Raw genomic sequence first — 20,242 nt, 5'->3', positions numbered from 1 at the left:
GAATCTATCAGTTTAATCTTTTGTATGACGCAATACTTGGTTTCGCCCAGTACATGCAGGATTTTTCTATTGAGAAAAACAAAACGATGATATTGTGGTAAATTTCCAAAAAACTAAAACTCCTCCGCTCATATGATAACCACTGCTCGGTTAATTATGTATTATGCCACTTTGTTATATGATGTACCTATTTTCAGAAGGAACAAAAAGTTATATGATTCATTTCATTTCTTCAAAAGATCTTTTAAGATGAGTAACTTTCATCTTGTTTTAAAAAAAGATGGTTCCATAAGATTTAATTAACGTAACAAGAAGGATGTTTTTTTCTTTAATTTACAAATAATTTGTAACACCTTTTCCTTGTGGAAGTTTTTGATATAGTGATACAGCTGTCCTTGCTCTCGATTTTAATTGGAGTAAACAGGCTGTCTAAAAAAAGTTTTGCAAGCAGACTTGTTTGTAAATGATATACTAATTCCAAGAAGCAAAACTATAATTCCAAGAACATCCAATAACTGAAGCAATGCGGGTGATCGAATGCAATTTTGGAAATATTTTGAAATATTAAATTGTTAAAAATGTTTAAAAACCCTTCCGATCACTAATCGATTACATTATCACGTTTTAAAGCATACATAACGAAGCCAAATATCGATTGTCTTAATCAAGCCATGATCAAAGTATAAATTGTTCGTTTTTTTATTACTATTTAATGTTTTAAATCACTGGTTAATGGGATGAACAACATTTATAATTATGAAAGTACGAGGCATTGTGTGGGTTGTAAAAGGCATTTTTTTTTAAAAATGCAGAAAAAATCTATTTGAACACCAATGTGTTTACAATCGTACAAATGCAATTGATTTCGTTGGCCTTGGTCGTATATCCATCTTGGTCTGTCCAGAATCTGTAACAGATCTGGATATTTTATTCTACAATTACGTCGTTTTTAAGAACAAAAGTTTAAACCATTAGTTGACAAAACTCATATCTTTGTTGATGAATGGGGCCTGGGAAAATAGTATGATATACATTTTTGGACAAGCCTAAAGTTTAGCATGTCGATATACCAGTTATTGTACTTTCATTATTTGAGTGGTGCATTTACTTTTTTCTTTTCATTTTTTCAACTTTCTGGTATTAGTTGTGTCCCTTTGAACAATTTAACTATCACATTTCAAAAGAATTGAAAGATTTGTATTAATAAATAAAACATCTAGATATTTACATTTCACTGAAAAAAAGATACACAGAAACAACAGAACATATCTTTTCATATGTTTTGAATTATACCACGAAAACCTATGTTTGACATATGTTTTGAAATTCACCTTAAACACGATTGTCATATGTTTTCGTGTTTAGAACCATTTGTTCGGAATAAAATTGTAAATAATAATTGTATGATAATCATAAGTTTACCACTGGACTTTATGTATGTGGAAAAAGTATGGTACTTGTATAATTTTTGAAAACATATGATTCTATGTGTTATTATATGGACACAAACAAATGATTCTTTTTTTGCTTTCCACGTGCTTTAAAACATATGACAATACATGTTGCAATTCTTCCTGTGTAAAAAGCAATGGAACAACTGTCATAAGAAAAAGATAGTATTTAATTGCAGGGTGTATCATTCTAAATTTTACAACTGAATACAGTCCAATACACGCGGGTGATATCCAGTGGAATAACTTCCGAAATTAAACGAAACAATACATTTAATCGCTACTAAAAGATAATTGACTTGAATTCGATACATAATTGATAGAAAAACTGTCAAGCAATTGCATTATAAAATCTGATAAAATCAGAAATTCTCATTTGAATATCCAAACAATAGGGTTATTTGCAAATAATTTAGGTCGGCATTATCTTGGTTTACTTATCAATTTTACCTCCACTTTTTCAATGTTTAATGGGAAATTAACATATATCTAGTTTTGGAATATTTTTTTTTGTAACACGTTCGAATAAATACAACATTCGGTCGTTTCCTTCTTGACTTTTTTTCGAATTTTATAAGGTATCGTATATATAAAGTTTTTGCATACATGTAATTAAATTGATTGTGTATATTTACTAGAAGTGGACTCATATGGGCTCAGAATTGGTTTTGAACCGCACTAGATGCAAACATAAAAGAATTACAGACCTCTATTAGATTATTTGCTGAATTTTTTAGTAGAGCACAATTTGAAAGGCATGTACACTGATGCGTCAAACCTTGTAGTAAGCATGGTACCTACAAAAACATTAGCTTCTTTGAAATGTTTTGGTAGAACTTATTTATTGGTGCTGGATTTTGGCTTCCTATTTTTATTTTTATGTATTTAGCTCTGATGCTGCTGATGAGAGGTTACTCCCTGAAACACGAAGAGTCATGTACAACATTCCAAAGTTTGCAGTATTTATGTGATTGGTATTTTATATTAAGGACAATGTTTCAAAACAAATATCGTGTGCAAAAACTGTTGAATCGAGCTGAATAATGTTTGATATAAGTGCCTAATACATTTCTTTCTCGGCGCAGTACAACAATGATGAACAATCATTGCTTGGAACTTGCGACACATTTGTAAATGTAACGAAATCTTCAAAGGTTAAAGTGATAAACAACTATCAGTCATCTTCACTCGTATTGTTTTCTTTCTTTCGCTGTACCAACTTGACTCATGAATTTAAATATATATGTAATGAATCTAACATATTGCCTTGCTTTTTTGTTGGCAGATGGTAAAATACAAATTGTGTGACTTCGATTTACAACTTCTTAATATGATTTGAAGTGTTTGGTTTGTGGGTTTTTTTTTAATGGTAAAAATCAATGAAATTTGTTTTCAAATGTATAATAGTATTTACCGTATCCGAATAACTTTTGTTTTCATCCAAATACTAAGGAGACGTACATATTATATATACTATAGACTCAAGTTTACATCTACAATATATATGATTAATTTATTTTTATTTTACATTACATTCCTCCCCTGGAAGTGAATTACTCTTCAGTATAAATCGTTATTGATGGGTTTAATGTGTTCATGGAAAGTTTGTCCCACTAACTTTCGTAGACATACAAATATTTAAAGTCCATATTTCATATATGGTTATTTGTGCATCGTACGATTGTATGTTTTCTTAACAGATGCTCATGATCATTAAACGTGAAATAATTTATCACCAGAACATTAAAGGGTGTTCGATTTTGTTATGAAATTTGTTTGGTTGAATACATTTCGCTTAGAACGACGAAGTAAGTGGGAAATCCAAATTTATTATAGGCTTAAACACGCCGCTGATAAAAGGGACACATTTATTTTGTTTAAGTATATCATATTTCATAACCAGATTTAGTACTGACATTTGAATGCGTATTGTTTTCGTAAGGTATCCAAAAAAAAGTTATATGTCAATTATAAATTAGAAGATCTTTTTGTAAAAGTATCTATGATCGATCTAATCACGACTTGTTTTTGTTGTGTGTTTTGTCGTATTGTATGTATTTATTTTAATTATCAAAGTTGATTTAAAATACATGCCCTTACTGTACTCAATGTAAAAACCTTTATAATAAAACCTAATGTAATCCACCAAATTGACATTAGAAAGCATCAATTATTTAAAAAAAACTTACAACACTTCGAACAGATAGCGTCTCCAAATGTATATTCTTGTATAGACTTGACAGTTACCGGAGTTTTGGGGAATTTATTCCAGTATGTTAAACGCTTTTCCGGAAGTACTATATTATGAACTTCATTAACATTTTCACCAGAAACACCATGAAAACCCCTATTGAAAGGAATAGTGAAACAGCAAGTAATGATGTAGCAAACAAGCGAAAGGCAGAATCTATGGACAGTGACTCTTCATGTGCAACAGTTCCGACCTTTTTCTAAGTACCGTACTAGTCTTGATAAAACTACGGACGTTGAAACCATTACTGGCATTAAACATTCATCATTTCAATTTATGAATTTTTGTGCTCAGTTTTAATGAAAACATCAGACTTCTTTTTTAATAATCTTGATATTGTTGAAATTGATAACTGATTTCTACAGAGATTTAACATCAATTTCAAAACTCTAAAATTCGCTGCAGTTCTCCTATTACATTAGAAGATGTTTTCTTTTAAAGATGCCCCGTGCAGGTCCGGTTGTCAAAAGAATAGGCCTGCAGCAGCGCTAAGCTTGTCGTAAAAGGCGACTAAATAGTGCTCAGAAACCTAGCCGGGGGCTAGGCGCTCTGCCCACAGAGCAACTGGGATGTGTGCCCCAGATGGTGGAATGGGGTACCCCTGGCGTGTTACATACTGGGGTTGTCAGGCTGTAATACAGAAAACCTGACCGCAAACCACAGTGGTGCACCGTGTTGGGAAAAATGCCACGTTTCCTGCACGTTAAAGAACCCTGCTGTGGTATTCGATAGGAATAGGAACCTTTGCGCTCCGCCACAGGAGGCTAAATTGCCCGACCCTACCCATCCCTCTCTTTTTACTTGTGGCAATCAAAATTTATCGATCTTATTATCCTTGTATCCCATCCCTTCTTCATTTCATCATCATTTTATCATATCATCCCTTTCATGTTCATCGCCTGAATATAGCTGAAATATTTTTGCTCGGGTGTTAAACCCCAACAATTAATCAATCAATTTTTTAAAGATATAGTATTAAAGATATAAATCACAGGAACTCCGTTTTATTATCGTTTTACCACGAACTAACCATTTATAACGCATTGCTTTACCCCGAGCGATAACAATGTTTTAAAGCTGCATTAGCTGTCAATTTTTTTTTCTGTTGAAATATACCTTAACTTTGAATTATTTCTACTGATTTGTACTTTTCCTGTATAGTTTCATTTGATATCCACACATAAAATGCATTCAATACATGAAATAGGTGGTTATATATTTATTGTCTTGCAAGACAAAAAATCGACCTAGATAAATTCGTATGCATGTGACTTCTGGTGACCTTAATCCGCGCATGTTCTGTAACGTTCGCTTCTTAAATAACAAATCTGATTGCAAAGCGAAAGTGGTTATTCAACGGCAAGGAAGATCGACTGACTCAAGCCGTACAAGAAATAAGTTCGAATATAACGCAAGGATCCTTTCGAAAGAGTAATCAAGGGAACCACGGTCATAGCGGTAATCAAAAGAATGTAATCCAGGGACAAAGACCAGACATGGAAAACAGACACACACAACAAAGAACATAAAGTAACTAAAATCATACATACAAAGTAACAAAAGTAAATGAGCAACTCGGACTCCACTAAAAACTGGGAGTATGGACCAGGTGCACCGGTAGGGTAAGCGTCCTCTGCTTTTCTAGAAACGCCCGCCGAGTTGCTCATAAAAAGTCAAGTCCGGGGTAGACATACGAGGAAAGGAAAACTATGACCCGTTGAATAAATCAGTTTTCATAGTGCAGATGGATACACCATAACGATCCACGAGTTCATGATGACGACCATAAAACTTCTGTAGTTGTGACTTCGATCTTGTAGTAACATAACCCTGTTTTAGAAGCCTATTTTTTAGAGTTGTAGTGCGATACAAAAAGTCTGCGTAGTTTCGACAAGCTCTGGCATAACGTATGAGTTGTGATATGAACACTCCATACGCAGGAGCCGAAGGAATGTTGCCACAAACGAAAGGAAAGTTGACAATTCTGAATGAAAAGTCATCACGTTTGTCGTAAAGTTTGGTCAATAGTTTTCCTTTACCATCGATTTCTAAGTGTAGGTCAAGATATGAGGCTGACTTCACAGTGTCTGTAGTATCCTTTATCTCAAGTTCTTTTGGGTAGATGCGATGTATCAAATCCCCGAAATTAGGATTGTTTAAAGATAATACGTCATCTATATAGCGGAAACTGAGATTGAAGGATCTAGCCAAATGATATTCTTTCTTTCTGATCAAATCAGCTATAAAGTCAGCCTCATAAGAGTGAAGAAATAGGTCAGCAAGTAAAGGAGCACAATTTGTTCCCATTGGAATGCCGACCGTTTGTTTCACGTCTTGTGATGTAGCGTGGCTCAAATATCGTCATTATTCATTTGAAAACTAATGAAGGGATAGATGAAATGAAATGAAAACAAAATACGTGCTTACCTGAGTATCCGTTATTGTTATTTTTTTTATTAAGATTAAAGTATTTTTAACCCACGTGTATGTCCTGTCGGTTTAATATTTGGAGTTATGTATAAAAAAATGTGTAGATAAGGGTAACACACACAAAAAAAAAAAAAAAAAAAAAAAAAAATACCCAACACTAATTCGATCCATATTCGGATCCATATCCATAAAATAGTCAACAATTGTCATTTTTTTTAAAAAGAAAAAAAAGTATTCTTATTGAAAAGATCATGATTGATCATAACCATACTTTCCTACTCCCTCGTTCTAACTCTTTGGTGATTGTTACAACAATAGCGAAATGAACGTCTTCATTACAAAAAAAAAATGGATTTTTTACAGATTTTTTTTTCCAAATTAATGGTACTGAGGAAAATCCGGTTTACGAATCGGTAATTTTTTTTCATCTTCATGTCTTTTCAAACTCACAAGTATTCAATTGTCATGCTTGTACACATGTAGACGTTTCACGTGATTTCACACGAATTTCACGCGATTTTCATCTGGTTTGATCAAATAACATTTGTGAAATAATTTACCTAACATTAAAACGCGTCGAACCGTCAAGATGTTCATGTTAAGTCCATTTCACATACAAATCACTTCAATATCATTTGAAAAAAAAAAAATATTTGCCTATGAAGCAATATGTTTGTTTGCATTCAATCTAATATTTCCGTTTTGTCTACATTGTCATAACTGTGATCGAAGTTGACAAACTCTACACATTTTTTGCTTCAAAACAGACAAGAACAACAAATCTTAAAAAGCGTTTTAACTACAATTCACTGCTTTGTTTCTGTTTCTAAATTACCCTACCGGATCACCTGGTCAATTATTGCTCGTTTACTTTCAATTTCTTTTGTTTGTCCGTGTTCGTATTGCAAACATTGTTTGTATGTCTGTTTTTTTCTTTTATCTTTGTCACTTGGGTTCTGTGTTTTATAATATTGCTTTAATCGTGCTAATTAATTTACATAATATGGTGACATTGTATTCTGCTACACATATTACTGTTCTGTTCGTTGAAGTTGCGTCTCTATGGGGTATATTTGTAAATACTTGACAAATGAATAACATACGTTTAAGCAATATTCATAAATATATATATATATATATATATATATAAGTTGAGGGTGTGTCGGGAGAATTAAAATCTCATGTATTTATGAACAAAATGTAAACTGGGCCTACATTATTTTTTGCTGTATTTTTACATAACTCTTTTCCAGAAAATAATTGACACAACTTTGAAATGAAATGTTCCAAGTGATTTCACTAGTATTTCACATTAAGATTTAATTCATTTAAATCTTCCTCTTGAGAGATGGTGTGGTTGCTATGAACGCTCTTCTTTCAAAATGGAGGCCAAAAGAGGGAATTTAAAAATTTTAATCTACGAAAGTTCAAAAGTCAGGACTTAACTGCTGATTTTCAATAAAAAGTCAATAAAATTTAATTGTAGACTATCTCACTCAACGCCTTAGACCCTTTTAAATCACACACGACGTCACAGTTTACTTAAGGAGTTATTTGAGCGAAACTACCCAGATAACATGAATATATTATACTACTTTGTTGTCAAAACAGACTCCGCTTACCAACCAGCAAAAAGTTAGAATCCATCACACGGGAAGGTGAGTTGAACATTTACATTAATTAAAACAAATTGATTCTAAAATTAATTTGTTAATGCAATTATCTAAAACAATTTCATTGTTAAGTGATGTTTTTGTAAGATGAGAATTTCTCCTATAATCATATATGTTTTATCATAACATTCAATACAGTAGGTTCAAATGTTATTTAAATGGGATAAATATCCATTTAAACTTCTGTAACGTGGACGGTAGCCTTGGCTATCCGCGTGGAACACAACAGATTTTTACAGTTTAGTATAGTGCAGGTCGTTTATATATTTGCTTTCTCTTTCCCTTCTTACTCACTGTGACATTCTCCCTCAACGTAAGAGGTAGGAATTCCGTACATTCATACCGACAAGAAGTCATAAAGTAACTTACCAACCTACCAAGCCTCTGTTATTGCTAGAATTTTTGTCATAAAGTTGCTATATCTTCTTATATTCGACGAAAGTGGACACATAAGAATGAGAATATTGGTTTAAAAGTTTTCATGCGTCCAAATACTTATAAATTGCCAAAAACGTACCACTTCTCTCTATTTTTATTGAAATATTTGTATCATTTTATCATAGGAGAAAATTTTCGGGTGAGGGGGATAATTCATTTTAAACTGCATGAAATTTGATCAAGATACCAAGAAATCAAAGTGATTGATTGATTGTTGGGATTTAACCCCCGGGCAGCAATATTTCAGCTATATTCATGCGATAGAAGAAATTAAAGTGAAACATGTGAAGAAAAAAGTGTGAGTTTAAGCTATCCGACAGGAGCAAGGACAGTGTGACCACATGTTCCATGTCCGTATGTAATACGTGCGTAAGCGTGACATTACCTCATGTATACGGAAGCGTATTAGGGCCACTGTATTTTATTGTTTTCAAAATGTCGATGATTGACTTTAAAACTTGAATATCGACATTAATCGACATCAAAGTTGGAATTTCTGACTTAAAAGTCGATAATTCCAACTTTAAAGACGACAATTAAAAAAAAAAAACAAAATACCAATACTGGCCTTATACGCTTCCGTACATGTAGTAGTAAGTAATAGGATATGTGCAGAAGTAGAAATAGTTCGAACTTAAACCTATAACAAATATTGGTACTCAAGTATACATTGTGTTTCATGTTTCATATCCTTAGATGAACGTAGACATGCCAAAATATTTCAAATATTGAAAGGTGTATTTGAAATTCGTGTCATTAGGTGTTTGTTTTAATTTTATGAGTAAGCATAATTAACAAGTCTAATTATCAGATGCAAATACTTGTTAGTATCTCTCTTATTTGCCTAAAGCACTCTGAAGGTACATATTTTTCATGCTGTCTTAATTAGAAGGTTCTACTGGAAGAATTGTATGCTAAAAATTTTGTTGTAATAATCCCCAGTAGTTGCAGCGGATTCTAATAATTTGGGTCCAGAGTTCGATATATGATATAAAAGACGTTTTTTCAGTCCAGATGTTTTACTCCCAATTAAGATATCACTAGCACTTTCGATATGTTTGACCTTTTGTACTATTTAAAAGGTATACTTAATACTATGAACTTTTCGATTTCGGTATTGTTTAATATACTCTAAAATGTACATTATGTGTTATGATTTTTATGCATGCACCAAAGTCAACTATATTTTGCTCAGCAAACATGATTATGTAAATAATAACTTTTAAAATGAAATAGGACCATACAAGATTTTCATTCTTCAGTTTTTTAAATGTTGGGGAACTGACTTCGTTATTGCTGGAGTCGAAGTTTGATTTATGCGAGCGGAACGAAGTCATTGGTCTCCAATGTGTATATGGATCGCTTGAAAAAGTTTCGTCAGGTATCGAAATCTAGGGAAATCTAGTATGTGTCGTCGCGACCTTCTATGAATTAAAATAAAACATAATAAAAATGAAAATATCATGACACCAATTGAATGTTGAATGTATTTAACGAGGTAGACCTAAAAGATTTCAACCATGTTATCCTTTATTTCTTTAATTGTATATGCAATCTTTTTTTGTACGTATAAATATCCCAATAAAAAAGAGGAGGATTGCAGGGGGTCAGAGAAAATTCGAAATGAATTAAAGTATGCACTTTGAAATTCAGAAACAAAAACACGGTCAACAAGCAGTCAAATATATTTATAAGAATAATATCACCTTTCGGCGTATTTACTTACTTGATTTAAATGTTACAAGCCAACGAACAAATTCATTAAGAAGAAATAATAGTAAATTTCTGTTTGTAAGGGGAGGTCGGGATATTTAAATTCTTTAGGTATTAATACACATTTCATTCAAAATCTTTGCTTATTTAAATATTTGCATTGCGGGGGTAATATTGTAAAATAACTTTACACTAGGTCCAAAATCTATCAAATCTTTTTAAGTCTATTCTTACTTATCGGAGTTGCATTTATTGAGGCTTCAATCATAAAGTAATGGTTGTCGTACCAGTCTTTGTGATAATCATGCAGTGTATGAAAACGTAAACACTGCTTTGACAGTATGATATCAATGTTTGTAGCATCAGAGCAAATATGTATATGCCAATTTGCCATATCTTGCTTGTAAAATTGAGTTATACCATTCTATGATGCACTGAAAGAGCGAGCTATTCGGCTTTTCTTGCATATTTAGTGTGGCGGAAATCGTCGGCTTCTTCGGATTGGGCAGACTATTCTGGTAAAAATTCAAACTTTCTAGAATTTCATTGTAAAAAAGGACAATATGAGTGCATGGAATGTTAACCTTTTGAACGTTAGGTTTTTACATTTGTGAATTAGATTTTATACAGTTTGCCGGATTCTTACGAGGACTTGTACTTAAGCAGTGGCCTTTTTTACCAAGTGCTGATAAAGTCATTGAGGATAGTTAACGTTAGTTAACTTAAGGTGTTAGGGGACTTTAGAAAAGATTAGAGTATCCCTGTTTGAAAAAATAGCACAGGCATGTGGAATGGGTCTTTACAACTAGGCTTAATTACGACAGTTTGAATGAGAGTGGATGTGTTAAAAGGTAATAAATGGTGAAAAGCCCTTACGTGGGCCCTTAAATTGTAAATTTAACTGGAAAAGAAATGATACTGTTCTATACTTGCACAGGTAGATGGACAGAAGCAAGCAATAAAATTCCTTTCAATAATACCATAAAGATCATTGGTTACTAAGTATACTAAATAGAAATATCATCATTACATTCTGATTTCAGATCGAAGAAAATAACATATCATGGAGGAAGCTAATCAAGCGAGTAAGTATTTATAACATTGTATGCATTTCCTAACAGTCTGTTCATGGTTTATAATTCTTATGCCCCTCGAGGGCCCATGAAACTCTATTGTATTATGTTCTGCAGTTCAAGAGGGAAGTTCCGGGCTCAAGTTTGCTCTAAAATGCTCGATATCAACATGGTGCGTCAACCAACCCTGTGTGTGCAAAAAGTCTTGTGCATACATTTTATTTTTAGTTCTAACAGAATAGCGTGTGTATCTTTTATAGGAAATGCCTTTATGAAAGAAAATTATATATAAAATAGTTGTAATTAATTTTTGTGTGAAATTGTTCACCGTCATTCTTGTTTTAGTGTTCAGAGATAAGAAATGATTTCTATTGTAACAGAAATATAGAAGCTTACCCCAACTGTTAAATTACTCGTTGAAGTACGGTAATTCTGGTTTGTGTTCTTATTCAAGCACAACAACTGACGTACACATAGACTCAAATATTTCCGCCAGGCTTAAAACACTAACAAATCAACCTGATACATTTCAGAATTGGACCAGTTATTTGATAACTACTGTACCGATGGCGTGGTCACTAGAGATGCATTCAAAACCATTCTACAAGTCCTGAATAATAATCCTACAGACGAAGCCGTCGATACTGTTTTTGAAAATTTCGACAAAGACTGTGAGTTTTCCACTTACAATGATTTTTGTAATTAATCAGTTAAATATCATGTTTTCTTTTGTCGGAAGAATATTAAAATATAAGTTCAGCTGTTAATCAAATTCATTTTGTAATTCTTAACGTTGCCAAATAAAACAAATGGCTAAAGAAATGAGGAAGGATTTTAATCAATCATTTAAGATGGATTAAATGCACCGGTAGGGCAATCGCATCGCCCTTTGTCTTTGAGATGGTCAGTTATCATGTCTTGTAGTCTACGATAGAGGTAGACCTTGATAGGAGTAATTTGTGACATGAAACATGCTATAAAAGAAACTAGTCTTAGTATTTCTGAGACTTGGAATTTTGATATTTTGCTGGGGTATCAATTAAGTGTGACGAAGCAATCAAACGTCTTCAGTGCCTATTTGTTTCACAGTTAAATATATTGTACTTTTAGGTTGTCAAAGACATACTGGTGGTGTCTATGAGGTATTTTAAAGGTGGGAAATATATGAAATATCACACACACATACACACATAAAATATTGTAAATTAATCTTGAACTTTGCAGCTGTACCAGGTCTGTCCAAAGACGAGTATAACGATTGGATCTCAAAATGTTTGGTGTCACAAGACCAGGCAAGAAACGACATTGTCGAGGCATTAAATGTTTTGTTTTCTAACTCTGACAATCCCGAAGCTGGTTATCCAATCGATGAATTACTAGGAATCCTTAAATCGAAAGGGAACGAACAGCTTAATGACGAGGAGGCCGAGGAGTTCCGACAAGAGCTTCAGACCATTGATTTAAGTGGCGACGGGACGATTACGGCACAAGGTTTGACAATCCTTCCAAATATTCCTACATCTAGCACGTAGGCTAAGAAATGCGAGTTTGGTCACATTGAAAAGAAGACGATCATTTAGACCCGTTTTTTTTTATAATTGGGTCCGAAGTTTTCTGAAGAGCAACTACGGACAAAGCTAAAAGTAATTAAAAGCTAAAAACTTGAAAAGTCAAGAAGTAACGATTAAAGTTATGAAGACAGCTACAACAAGCAGAAGCTTTAAACACTCAAAGATGAAAAGTACACATGAATGGCATTGTCCCAAAGTCAAGCTTATACAGGTTTCCACCATCATATCTCCATTTAATACCTTGTTCGTTCTATATAACAATTAGTCATTAAATTGTTAAATAACGAATAAATATTGTTAACTTACTTCTGTTAGAACTTATAATGTATATTTCTGTATATAACTGAAGACTAAATTTAAAGTGTATAGGTTTATAGTTTAAGAATACTTGTAACAAGATTTCTGATTGGTTGGTTCTCTTTAAGCAAACCAGGTTATTTTGTATAACCTAGCTTGGTACTTTGACGTAATTACGAAGAGTAATCAAGGGAACCAAGATTTAGCGGATATCAAGAGAATGTAATCCAAGGACAAAGACCAGAGATGGAAAACATACAAACACAACAAAGAACATATAATAAATAAGATAATATATATAAAGCAACAAAAGTAAATGAGCAACTCGGACTCCACTAAAAAACTCGGAGCATGTACCAGTTTTTAATTTAGCGCCAATTGGTCTGTACTCCGCTATTCAAATAGTCCTAAACAAAATAACGTTATAATAACGAATCAATAGTAAAATTTGCACTGTCACTCATTTGAAATTAAATTACAAGAAATTGTCGTGTTTTTTTAACTTTTTAAAGTGTCGTTTTTTGTTTTTTGTTTTTTTACTTTTTCATGTAGATCTGTTCAATGCCACTTTACCGACAAAGCTTAGACGAATAATTTATTCGAACGTATGTAAGTAAACATGAAGTCTTTTGAGAATCCACAATGCGATGTTACTACTTTCTGCAGTCCGAGTTGAAAAAAAGTGAAAATTGTGGTATATCATCCTACTGTCTTGAAAACATCTGTGCATCTTTTTCAGAGCTTTCTTCATTTTTCAATCCTGGGGAAATTCAAGTTGAAGATTCCCCGGAAACACACACAGAACAGGAAGACCCTGCTCCAGAGGAACAGTCAGAAGAACAAACGCAAGAACAAACTGAAAAGCAGGAAGAACAAATAGAAACGCAGGAAGAACAAACGGATGCACCAGAAGAACAAACTGAAACACAAGAAGAACAAATTGAAACGCTGGAAGAACAAACGGATGCACAAGAAGAACAAACGGGTGCACCAGAAGGACAAACTGAAACACAGGAAGAACAAACGGAAAATAATGAACCTCAAGTTGGTGAACAAAGTGAAAGACAGGAGGGTGAACAACCCGAAGAACAAGATGGTGATAAAACTGAAACTCAGGAAGGTGAAAAAACAGAAAGCAACGATCAGTCATAGAAGGAACTCAATTAAAACTAATACAAGACTTAATTGTGAAAAAGGATTTCATTCTTATTCTTAGTTAAACATCAAGTAAGACAGTCAGACACATTTAAATGTGCAGACGGGTTGAGGAATATGCTAGCTGGTGACGGAGAAGGATGGTGCTGTTTCTTCTATTTCTTTCACTTTCAGACTACTTTCCACGAAAGCCCAGAAAGGACAAAAACGATATTTTGTTATCTCGATATAATCAAATCGTTATATAAATATTACTATATTGTTGTAATAGCATATTTTATCGTTCGTTCGACGTGTTTTGTATACTGTTATCTCAGTATAGTTATATCACGATAATGATGTCATTGTCATTTATTTGTTCACGTTCCAAATGGGCTTCCGTACTTTTCTACCTCTATGGCTTTGTACTACGCATTTTTCTGGTGCTTATTTTCATGTTTTTTATCCATGTATCTTATCACAATTATTCATATCTTGATATTTTCTTCCTTTGCTTTGATATTAGAATCGCTTTTTTAATTATTCTACTGTGATTCAAATATCTGTGATCATTTTTAGTATTGTTTCTTGTTGTAAAAATGTGTAGAATTTATTGTGCATTTTGTTGAGTTAATTAATGTGCATTGGCTGTTCAGAGGATATTAAAATTTTGTACAATTCTAATTTATTAAAGAAAAAAAAATATAAAGATTCGTTATATTCGGATATATTTCCAACAAGTCAACAGAATTACCTCCCTTTGTGAGTTGCTGGATAAGCACACAATGTGAAATATTCTTATACATTAAGAGGCAGTGTATTGTGTCATTTTTGGCAGTCTCAAATATATGTTGCTTGAGATCAAGTTTAAATTCAGTAATTTAGAGGCTTTTTTTTAAATAAAACTAGACATTGCCCATAACGGCAATAATACCCCGGCAACATGTTGAACCCTGTACATTTGGGAAACAAAGTGGACACATGATTCATTTTGGACACAATTGCTTTAAGAATAGACTATAAGCACTTTTGACACACTAATGTGCTGCCATTTCTTAAACACTCAATTGCAAACTCAAATCAATGATAGAATATAACTGTAAATTTACTTTAAACACAAGTTTTTGACTGAATGCACACAGCACATCCATAAGATAATCAAACACTCCATTGAGTTTCGTTACAATCCTGCAAGTCGTCAAGGAGGAGATGCAGACAATGCATCAGTCCAAGATTTGCTAAAAAAAAACCGTTTAAGTTCAACAGCTGTCATTACTACCATGTTTGTTCAAACATTAATTCCTGACGATATGCACATCCCAATATGATAATTTAACACTCCATCAAGTTTCGTAATAATCCTGCAAGTCCTTGAGGAGGAGTTGCGGACAACGCACAAGACCAAGTTTTGTTGAAAAACGTAGAAGTCCATCATCCGTCAATTCTACAATTTTTTGCTTAAACATCAATTCCTAATAGTATGCACATCTCCATGTGGTAATAATACATCCAAGAAAATTTCATAACAATGCTGCAAGCTGCTTAGAAAATAGTTCGGACAGACGGAGAGATGGTGTGAAACCTATAAACCCCCATACTTCGATTGCGGTGGTATAATTATGACCTCATGAAGTACCATTTATTTATCTGAAGTCAGTGTTTTAAATTCATAAAACTATTCAACCACCTTAATCACACGCATTTGTCTGAAAAAAAAACTATTTCCCTATCCTTACCATACTTTGGAGACACATGTCAGTGACATTTAAAATCAGTTGACTCCTGTTCCATCAATGTAAACTGTTGGGATTCCTTCTTTCATACTTTTCATTCAGAATTGTCAACTTTCCTTTCATCTGTGGCAACATCCCCTCGGCTCCTGCGTATGGAGTGTTCATATCACAACTCATACGTTATGCCAGAGCTTGTCGAAACTACGCAGACTTTTTGTATCGCACTACAACTCTAAAAAATAGGCTTCTAAAACAGGGTTATGTTACTACAAGATCGAAGTCACAACTACAGAAGTTTTATGGTCGTCATCATGAACTCGTGGATCGTTATGGTGTATCCATCTGCACTATGAAAACTGATTTATTCAACGGGTCATAGTTTTCCTTTCCTCGTTTGTCTACCCCGGACTTGACTTTTTATTAGCAACTCTGCGGATGTTTCTAGAAAAGCACAGGACGCTTACCCTACCGGTGCACCTGGTCCATGCTCCAAGTTTTTAGTGGAGTCCGAGTTGCTCATTTACTTTTGTTACTTTGTATGTATGATTTTAGTTACTTTATGTTCTTTTTTGTGTATGTCTGTTTTCCATGTCTTTGTCCCTGGATTACATTCCTTTGATTACCGCTATAACCTTGGTTCCCTTGATTACTCTTCCAACACCAGATGGCGCTAAGTCAGAAAGAAAACTTGCCAAGCAACCTCTTTCTTGATGGAGTAATATTCCTTTGACTGCAGAAATGACATTTAAATTATACAAATATTAAAAACAACAAAATTTCAGTATTTGATTTATTTAGCATTAGAAACATTGGAGAAATTCAATGACAAATAGATGAAAAAACTTCAAACATTTCATCAGATGAAATAAATATGTCACACGAATAACAAAAAAGTTGATGGATGTCAGCAACAAATAGGATCAGAACCAATACTTTATCTGAGCAGTAATTACAATATGTGTCCAAGAAATAATATACATGGTCATTAATTCAATACTCAAGTACAATTAAGTATTAACAGTCTCCATCACATATTATTCCATGAAAATCTCTTTCATACACTGGCAAATACTGTTTATCTGGCATTAATTTTGTCTTAATCATGCTCCATTTAATGTTCAAGAAAATGTCACAACAAATTGATATCAACATGACCGTAATTTGAAAGTTCATAAGAACAATGCAACAGAACTTAAATCAAGATTCTGATCATGAATCAACACCATATATGTAATGCCAACACATATTTCTTGTATCATACTACCTCCACTATTTATAGAGACTTCCACAATAAGACATACTCATCTGAATCCACCATGTCTCTTCCACTTCAAGCCAAATGGATATCCAACTACAATCTATTTTACTCTTGTGTGCAAAATACAAATTTACACTGGAATTCTTAGGTCACTATGGAGGTGGTGGGGCTACTTTGGTTTATTCTTGTACCTGGTCAAGAACATAGTGGCTTATTTTTTTTCTACTTTATCCTTGATTTTACAAGTTCATTTATTATTTTGATAATGTTATCATTTTTTGTGGTTTAGGGTAGAAATGTCAGTTATTAATATTCTGGAATAAAAAAAAATATTTGTAAATTTGACAATTCCATCCTGCAAATGTATAGGATATTTTCTTTTCATTCAAAAACAAATTTTGTGGCTTATCAAATCAACGAAAACCACAAACTGATACCCCACAAACAATAAGACTACATCAGTACTTATCCCCCTTCCCAATATATGATGTACAGGCCAATTTTAACAAATAAAAACTAATTCACCACTTCAAATTCAATCAAACTTCACTAATAATGACACATACATAAAGCCAGATTCCTGTATGTTTCATCATCATTTTTATGTAAAAAATTCCACAGGACCAAATCACAAATTCAACATGAAATTGGAGAATGAAATAAAATCACATGTAATTTTGATCCTAGCAAATACACAATGTACTAAGCAATAAAGTTTATGAGAGCTAAGAAAAAAATCGGGAAGAAACACAATAAAAGAGGAACTTTCGAAAGGGGGGGGGGAAGGGTAATTGTAATCCTGTACCTTCAGATTTTTTAGGGGGGTTTACATTTATTAGACTGTTCTGCAGGCATTATCTAACCACCTGCTTTCATTAAATGCCATGTTATATCTTCTTTTAACAAAAGTAAACGCATGCTAATTAGCAATGACCAATATTGGAACATAATGGTGATTGAAAGCTATAGACAATACATTGCAAACAACAATACTGAAGTTCATGCAATAAATAATGTAATCCACACAATGAAACTCGTTCTGGTAGGTCAAAACACAATTAATAATTTACTACACAATTTCAAAGTTACTAATCAATAAATAAGAAGTAATTGTAAAACTTTAAATATACAACAAAAGATCAGTAATGTCATAAATCAAAAGCCACCCCAGTCCAATATCCACCTCACTCAGAATTACTCATACAATAGAAAACATTGACTACAATCAGAACAATATAAAATCATTAAAAATAAAAAAAATTCAACAATAAATCATACAATTGTCTATCATATATGTGACTAAAATGAACTTGATTACACTTGTTACATAGAATAATAAAATATTGTAGAATTATACAGCTCTGAGAAACTCTAGGTAAGAATCAGGCAAAATGGGACCAATCTGTATGTAAAAAAACCCACAGATCTGACATAATACTTTCACTAAGTCTTCTTCATTTCATGTGACCATTATTTAATATCTGCATCACTGCAAATGTTTGTAATTTTTTCAATAGAATGTACGAAAACGGGGGTTTAAGACAGTGATTTAGTGCATATCAATGAAATTTTAACTTATTTTACCAAAATGATAGGGAAAATCGTTTTCATTCCTTTATTCTGATATTATAATTGGTCAAATTAAACTGTCAAAATAGGGTACGTAAGTATCGTCATGTGACCCCGCGATTTCACGATATATGGGTCCTAGTCTACCATTCAAAAGCATGGAGATTTGTCATTTAGAGAGTGCTGAGTTCAGTGTTAAGGGCAAAAATCTCTCTGTGTAAAAAATCATCATAAAAATGACAAATAACTATGTCTATATGATAAATGTAGTAAGAAAAACATAAACTAGAAGATTTTGCATTGTTATACAGAGTTTCGAGTACCTGGAAGCAAACAATAAAATACAGATTGTTCTTCGGTTTTCAATACATCCGAAATTCCGGTAAAGGAAATGAATCTAGAACCAGACTTACATGCCCTATTGTGAGAATTTCATATCATATTTCACCTATTGCCTGATTCTTAAAAAAAGAAAAGACAGATGCTTAATATAAAAACAGCTCTTAAAGAATCAGGCAGAATTTGGAAAATATGCAACATGCATTGCAGACACCAACCTGTCAGTAGTATGTATACCTAATTGAAAGGACCAGTAAAAGATATCTATGACAGTGAAAATTGAGAAAATTCGTGTTAAAAATTTATAAAACTGATTTTTGAAAGATCTTCCCTCATATCGTTCATATGTTGCACTTCAATGAAAGTATAACGCACCCCATTCACCTGATTTTTACAGAGACTGGTATTATTAGAGTACAATCCACCAAGGAAATGAAAGTAGACAATGTGTTCCCAGGACCAGCCTGGTAACGTCTTTACTTACACAAAATAAGACATAAAACGAGCAAATCCAGACACTTTGAAATAGAGGGCTGCCAGCCATGGTTCCTCAGAAAAAAGGGGAGTTAGGACATTGTTTACCATTTTTTGTCAATTTAACACATGAAAATGTCAAATTAAAAAAAATAAAAACGGAGTAGTTCAAACCCCTTGCACCCCCTTGATCTGCCCTTAAAATGTACTATCCTCTACATAGTAGTTGACTCAGATCATGTTAAAAACAAGCTACACAAGAAATTCATGTGAATTAAATAAGAAATAAATATTTTCAATGAAATTCATGTGGAATATAGTGTAGGTGACTCGATTCACATAATTACACATAATCTGTAACAAAAATGTAAAACTTTACCTTTCACATTCTACTGTGTATTCAACGTAAGTATGAAATTTTGGAAAACAATTTACATTTAACACTGGGCATATATTTTGTTGATAATGGGCATACCTGAAACATTCAGTTTTTAACATTGTGCATTCCTAAAACCAAAACACTAAACACTACGTATAGATGAAACCAGTCTATACAACTTCTGCATACCTTAAATCTATCTATAACCGGGCATAACTAAAGCCTTTCTATAATTAACACTGGGGACCTGAAAATTAACTATTCCAACCCTATTTTGAATTTAATTCTTATCTTTTTATGTGAACATAGACCTGTGTTATCAAAAGAACTTAACAAAGTAAATCTTCAGTTCCAAGAGATATTTTTCCAATTGTATTCATTTTAATGTTATGGCTAGTATACATACTATCTATAATATAAATGATAAAACTAAACTAGAATTTGACAAAACAAATCATT

The 20,242-nt window shown here is 32.9% G+C and overlaps 1 protein-coding gene across 3 annotated transcripts; it reads left to right on the top strand.

Annotated features, from left to right (window-relative positions):
• The first annotated feature begins 7,642 nt into the window (after positions 1-7,642).
• LOC148620899 (uncharacterized) lies at positions 7,643-14,740 on the top strand. Of its 3 annotated transcripts, none has more exons than XM_088574765.1 (5): positions 7,643-7,790; positions 11,000-11,041; positions 11,563-11,700; positions 12,254-12,520; positions 13,637-14,740. In XM_088574765.1, the coding sequence occupies exons 2-5, from the start codon at positions 11,020-11,022 to the stop codon at positions 14,047-14,049; spliced, it is 840 nt and encodes a 279-aa protein (XP_088430891.1). In that variant the 5' UTR covers positions 7,643-7,790; positions 11,000-11,019; the 3' UTR covers positions 14,050-14,740. The 3 variants fall into 3 exon arrangements, with proteins under 3 accessions (XP_088430891.1, XP_088430893.1, XP_088430892.1); XM_088574767.1 differs by lacking the exon at positions 7,643-7,790 and adding an exon at positions 10,227-10,474; XM_088574766.1 differs by lacking the exon at positions 7,643-7,790 and adding an exon at positions 10,592-10,807.
• The last annotated feature ends 5,502 nt before the right edge of the window (positions 14,741-20,242 follow it).

The sequence above is a fragment of the Perna viridis genome, chromosome 3 (assembly GCF_037379345.1).
Source record: "Perna viridis isolate PV_CMFRI_1.1 ecotype Kerala chromosome 3, ASM3737934v1, whole genome shotgun sequence".
Lineage (NCBI taxonomy): Eukaryota > Metazoa > Mollusca > Bivalvia > Mytilida > Mytilidae > Perna > Perna viridis.
The sequence above is the reverse complement of the archived record's forward strand: the minus strand, read 5'-3'. Positions and strand labels throughout refer to the sequence as shown.

Bases quoted from the DNA above. Each gene is read 5' to 3' on its own strand.
- LOC148620899 (XM_088574765.1), top strand. From the start codon at position 11,020: ATGGAGGAAGCTAATCAAGCGA. The intron at 11,042-11,562 runs GTAAGTATTTAT...GATACATTTCAG, and splicing joins GGAGGAAGCTAATCAAGCGA to AATTGGACCAGTTATTTGAT. The intron at 11,701-12,253 runs GTGAGTTTTCCA...TGAACTTTGCAG, and splicing joins TGAAAATTTCGACAAAGACT to CTGTACCAGGTCTGTCCAAA.